This window comes from Amblyomma maculatum, chromosome 5 (genome assembly GCF_055883805.1).
Source record: "Amblyomma maculatum isolate TAMU_Amacu chromosome 5, ASM5588380v1, whole genome shotgun sequence".
In the NCBI taxonomy this organism is placed as follows: Eukaryota; Metazoa; Arthropoda; class Arachnida; order Ixodida; family Ixodidae; genus Amblyomma; species Amblyomma maculatum.
Genome location: NC_139348.1, coordinates 42,029,772 through 42,036,123, shown reverse-complemented (window position 1 = coordinate 42,036,123; position 6,352 = coordinate 42,029,772). Strand labels below are relative to the sequence as shown.

Here is a 6,352-nt window from a genome sequence, read left to right as displayed (position 1 = left end):
CAAGGTGGGCTGGGAATAGGTCGTCGCTGATAAAATGCAGGTATGCGACTTTCGAAGGGCTCGTAACTATGCCGCTCGTTCTGAATGCGTCAACGACAGAAGGGGGATATATGTCCTCGAATTCCACAATAGTAGCACACTGGGCGAGAGGAGCGCAAAGGTCCGTAATAGGTTGGCGCGTAGACTGAGCCGTCGTTATGGCATTGATGTGGCTTTAGGGTGCTGCTTATGGTGGGGAAACAAAAGGAGGAGGGGAAGCAGCGACGTGAGCGTAAATCGGCGCTGGGCGAGGTGCAGGAGGGTCAGGTGTGACAGGGTAGGTGATAGTGGCCAACTCTTTTTTAATAATGTGAAGGAGGCCAGCGTCATTAGAAGAAGAAGAAGAAGAATGAGAAGAAGAAGAAGAAGAAGAAGAAGAAGAAGAAGGAATGATCGTACCCGTGCCGGCAGAAAGGGCTGAGGGCATGGAGCTCCTCGGTGATTATCGCTCGAATCAGAGCTCGTAGATCGAGGTCAGTAGAGGTCGGGGAAGTAGCGAAGCCGGGCTGCAATCGGGAGGATTGCAGATGGTCGAGGCGTTGGCAGGTCTTAATAATGGAATCAACACTTGGTGGATTCTGGGAAACTAGGGTGTTAGCCATAGAATTGATTCCTTTCAAGACATGGAGTACGCGTTCAGGTTCCGGCATGGTGGGACGGATACGCCGACAGAGTGCAAGCACGGCCTACATGTATTACGCATATCACTCATCGGGACCTTGAAGGCGGGAAGCGAACTTGTTCCTGGCGATCTCAGCCCGAACAACCGGGTCAGCGAGGTACTGTCGGAACTGCTGCTTGAAGGTGGGCAAGTTAGTGGTGTGGGGTTCGCGGTTGATAAAACAATTCCTGGCCACCTCCATAATGTAGAAGAAACACTGAGGAATTTTAATGCATCATTCACCGGTTGTAGATACTGCAGCCTTCATAAGTGTCGAGCCAGTCATCCACATCTTCGTCACAACGACCAGCGAACAGCGCCGGGTCACGTTGTCGTGTGGGCACCGTCGGAGGTTTGCGGTGTAGCCCAGGTAGAGGGTCCGGCCGAGTCGGGACTACTCCCGGTTGACATGACGATGATAGCTGTTGCCAAACGTGGACTGGAACATAGCTCCAGCGAGAGGCAGGGCACAAAGAAGCCAGGGGATCGAATTTCACCTCCACCACTTGTGAAAGAAGGCCTGGTGGAGAGAGACGGTAAAGTCGTGACGGCAAGCAAGGTATGCCGCGTCAGCGTTTCATTCGATGGAAAACCCAGGCGCGCGCCGGAGCCGGCGCCGCGGGACCATGACGATGGTACGTAGAAAAGAAACAAGAGTATCATTGTATGTACAAATGAAAGACGATCCGTGGAGGGCTCACAGTACATATATATATATATATATATATATATATATATATATATATATATATATATATATATATATATATATATATATATATATATATATATATATATATATATGTCGCGTTTGCGCGTCGTCGATGGAGAAAAGACATACGCGCTACTGTTAAACTGTTAACTTCGTTTATTACTAGATAAGAGGGTGCGACCAGCGTCGGCCGAGGCGTAGGCCGAACTGCCGGGCGAAGAACGGAGGGAACGGAGGCCGGGGATGGGGCTTGCTTCCCAGAACCAGAGGAGGGCGAGGGAGCCCACCGTGGGGGGCGTCCCGCTGAGCGCAGGCAGGCGGCGAGTCCTCCCGGCGAAGCGCAAAGAGGGGTGCGGGCCTGTTCATTAGCGCGCACTGCTCCATTCACAACGGAACGGAGGAGCACAGCACTTGGAACACAACACTTCCTTCCCCCTTAAAAGTTGCCTGATAGCGTGCAGGGGGTCGGCGAGGACGCGTGGAGACACGCTGGATCTGTGCGCACAGAGAAGGACCACTTGTAGGCTGAATGTTGCCCGCTGTGCTTTGTAGGTCTGCCCTGGGTGCAGTCTTTTCTTCTGTGGATAGATGGCAGGCTACGTGGGAGGATGATTCAGATGTCCTCGCTGCTGCCGGACCGCTCTCGGAAGGCGTCGCAAATCCACGCAGCTGGTTGAGGTGTCGGCGTGCCACGGTTCCATGTATGCTGACAAGCCAAGAGCGCAGGCCTATGCGTCGCACAACAGTAGCTTCCTCCCAGTGTGGTTTTCTAAGAAACTGGCGGGCGAGGACGCGCTGCCCCTCAACAAGTGTCCCGCAGCGCGGAATCGGTTTTTCTTCCCGGGTCGTCTCTGTTTCTGGCTCGGGGAGAATAGCTGTAGCTGCGTCCGCATTTCGCGCTCGAACATAATTTTCACTGGGGTCTGGCCTGTCGTGTTTTGTACAGTTGTGTGCTGCTTGAAAAGAAAACGTGCAAGGCGGCGTTGCAGCGACCCTGTCTGGTCTCTCTCAAGGGCACGTTTTAGCTCGGCCACGTAGCGCTCGACTTGTCGGTTTGTCGCTGGGTGGTAGGGGGCCGATGTGACTGATGAGATCCCGTTGTCGCGATAAAACTTGAGAATCTCTGCAGACACAAACGGTGTTCCGTTGTCCGACACTACCTTGCGTGGAATTCCGAACGTTGCGAACAGTGATCGGAGGTTGTCAATGACTGCTGCCGAAGTCGTCTGTCGCATTTCCCTTATTTCAAGCAATTTGGTGTAATCATCTACGAGCACGAGGAAAGTGCAGCCTTCAATTGGGCCTGCAAAATCAACGTGCAGGGTGTGCCAAGGTGTGTGTGTTTTTTCCCATTCTGGGAGAGGAGCTTTCGGCGGATTGCTCCGGCTGCTTTGGCAAGGCTTGCAGTTTCAGACTGTTGTTTCAATGTCGTGGTCAATGTTAGGCCACCACATATAGCTTCTGGCACACGCTTTCATGGCAACGATGCCCCTGTGTCCGGCGTGGATGAGAGAGATAGCTTGCGCGCGTAGCTCTCTCAGAATCACAACTCGGGATCCTAATAGGATGCAGTCGCGGTGGGTGCTCAACTCTGTAGCTCGCCTGCGGTAAGCGTCGAAGTTGTCCCCTTTGAGTTTGTGCACGTTGCCTTGTTGAACAGCTGTGTAAACTTGGCGTAGAGTTGCGCACTGCGTAGATGCTGCAACTCTGCTTGCTATAAGCGGAGGTTCTGGCAGTGCTTCGAACATAAGAACGTCTCCGGGCGGAGGCGATTCGTCAACTGTTTCGTTCAGTGGCAGGCGGCTGAGCGCGTCGGCATTCTGGTGTTTAGTCCCATTGCGGTAGACCAGATCGTAGTCGTACGCTGAGAGCTTGATGCACCAACTTGTCATTCGCGGAGACAATGTCGGTGGCATGGGCTTTTGTGGCCCCAGAATGCCCAGTAGCGGTCGGTGATCCGTTATAAATATCACCTTTCGGCCGGCAATGTACTGGTGAAAATGTGTTGCCGCGTAGACGACGGCTAGCCCCTCTTTGTCCAGTTGCGCCTAGGTGCGCTCCGCTTGTGACAACGTACGTGAGGCGAAGGCAATCGGGGCTTCCCTTCCATGGTCATCAGTCTGCGAAAGAACCGCGCCGACTCCTTACGGAGGTGCGTCGCAAGACAAAAGCAGCGGCTTCCTTTCGTCGTAGTGGCTGAGGACTGTACACCTTCGAAGCAGGTGTTTCAGGGCGTCGAATACCTGCTGATGGCGGGGCGACCATGTCCATTTCACATCTTTCCGGAGCAGCTGATATAAGCCGTTGGCCACAGTAGCTCTTTGTTCTAAGAAACGGTCGTAGAACGTTAAGAGTCCGAGAAACGCCTGTAGCTCCTGCTTGTTTGTTGGTGCTCGTGCTTCGGTGATCGCTCGCACTTTGTCTTCGGTCGGGTGGATGCCTTCTGCATCAATTCGGTGTCCTAGAAATTGCACCTCTGACACCGCAAAACAGCATTTTTCTTTGCTTAAACGCAAATTTGCGTTCGCTAGCCTTTCAAGAACGTGCTCTAGGCGCGCTGCATGCTCTTCAGTGGAAGCGCCACTGATTATTACATCGTCCAGGTAGACACAAACACCTGGGATTCCTTGAAGTACTGTCTCAATGAACTTCTGAAATATGGCCGGGGCTGCAGCTACGCCAAAGGGCAATCTCTTGACCGTGTACAGGCCTTTCAGTGTGTTGATTGTCAGTAATTCTGACGTCGGTTCGCTCACCTTCAGTTGTTGATAGGCCTGGGTGAGGTCTAGAGTGCTGAAGACTCTTGTGCCGCGTAGTACACTGAACACTTCTCCAGGTGTCGGCAGAGGCTAAGACGACGCTTTAGTCGCAAGATTTACGGTGCTCCGGTAGTCTCCGCAGAGGCGTATGGTTCCGGTCTTCTTGCGAACAACAACCAGTGGTGTGGCCCATTGCGAATGTTGTGCCGGCTCGATGACACCTTGCTGCTCCAATTTGTCCAACTCCCTTTCAACGGAAGCTCTGAGAGCAAAGGGTACTGGTCTGGCCTTCAAAAACTTCGGTTGCGCGCCGCTTAACAACTCCAGTGTGATTGGTGGCCCTTCATTTCCTGGAATCTCTTCAGAGAATACTCTTTCGTATTTCTCCTGCAATTGCTCAATGACGTTGTGGCTCGGCGTTTGGTGTATGCCGCATATCGTCACCCCTAATGGAGAAAACCAGTTTCTCCGAGCCCTTCACAACAAGGAGAGGTAGCGTATGGGTCTGGCCATTGTAACAAACCCGCACGTTGGCAGATCCCAATAGTGGCAAGTTCTGTCCTGACCACGTTCGCAGGTGCGTGTCGTCTTGTTGCAAGGGTGGTGCGTCTGATGGCCACGAAGTTCAGAATGTGGCCTCACTGATCAGAGTACAGGCTGCGCCTGAGTCCACCTCGAACTTAATCAGTTTGTGGTGTACTGTAACGTCGGTAAAAATCTTCGGACGCGTGCCGAGATTCACGGTGTTCAGGTCATACAACACTGATGATACTGCTGATGTTGCTCCGTGGACATCAGATGGCAGCCTATTCTCTGAGGCGTCTACGTTGTGGTTAGGCTGCGAAGGCGACTTTATCTTGGCAAGCTTCCGCTTCGTAATACATGCTTTCTCAATATGCCCTTGCTTGTGGCAAAAATTAAACGTGGCTGACTGGAATCGGCATCCCTGGGCGTTGTGTTGGCCGTCACACCGCCAGCAGCGTTGTACATTCTTGACCGATTTTGCAACAACAGAAGGTCTGCGTACCTGGTTACTTGTTTGATGTACCGGCTCGGTGTTCCGGCGCATCTCTCTCTGCTGGTGACCGGAGCTCTCCGCTCGCACAGCGATGTCGTAAGCTTTGTTAAACGTGAGGTCCCTCTTAGCGAATAGGCGCTGCTGTAGTGACTCGTCACTCACTCCGCACACAAATCTGTCACTTAACATGACGTCCAATGGAAGCATGGTGGTGTTAGCAGATGCTGTGTCTTCATGCTGCCCGGTAGCTGTCCTGGCTGTGGTCAGCATCCCAAAATTGCAGTCAGCTGCAAGCTTCTTGAGCGCTGCTACGTAGGCGCTCACAGTTTCGCCTTCCAGCTGATCTCGTCGCTGGAAGCGGGCTCGGCTGTAAACTTCAGATGGCCTCGGGTCGTAGTGCTTTTGAAGGGCTGCAACGATTTCTTCGTAAGGCACTTCCGCTGGTGTGCTTGGCTGAATAAGGGCGCAGACAGTGTCGTAAGTCTGCTCCCCGCACAGCGTTAGCAGGTTGGCCCTCTTCAAGGCTGGGTCTGTGATGTTGTTAGCTTCGAAGTAAAACTGGAGGCGTCCAACCCAAGATGACCAACATGAGCCGTTGAATTCTGCTATTAACCCTCGCGTAGCCATGGCTTGTCAATAGCGTTGCGTAGCGCGGGTCAAATCCACTTCCTCGTCGCCACTGTCGTGTTTGCGCGTCGTCGATGGAGAAAAGACATACGCGCTACTGTTAAACTGTTAACTTTGTTTATTCACCAGATAAGAGGGTGCCACCAGCGTCGGCCGAGGCGTAGGCCGAACTGCCGGGCGAAGAACGGAGGGAACGGAGGCCGGGGATGGGGCTTGCTTCCCAGAACCAGAGGAGGGCGAGGGAGCCCACCGTGGGGGGCGTCCCGCTGAGCGCAGGCAGGCGGCGAGTCCTCCCGGCGAAGCGCAAAGAGGGGTGCGGGCCTGTTCATTAGCGCGCACTGCTCCATTCACAACGGAACGGACGAGCACAGCACTTGGAACAGAACAATATATATACGTACTGTGGGCCCTCCACGGATCTTCTTTCATTTGTACATACTAGGATACTCTTCTTTCTTTTCAGCATACCATCGTCATCGTCCCGCGGCGCCGGCTCCGGCGCGCGCCTGGGTTTTCCATCGAATTTATATATATAT

At 53.3% G+C, this 6,352-nt stretch overlaps 1 protein-coding gene across 1 annotated transcript; it reads right to left on the bottom strand.

Moving 5' to 3' along the window:
* Nucleotides 1-939: 939 nt before the first annotated feature.
* On the bottom strand, nt 940-5,816 carry LOC146188143 (uncharacterized). The gene is made up of 2 exons (XM_084604998.1): nt 4,998-5,816; nt 940-1,122 (listed from the first exon to the last, which is right to left on the bottom strand). The coding sequence occupies exons 1-2, from the start codon at nt 5,814-5,816 to the stop codon at nt 940-942; spliced, it is 1,002 nt and encodes a 333-aa protein (XP_084461124.1).
* Nucleotides 5,817-6,352: the final 536 nt, after the last annotated feature.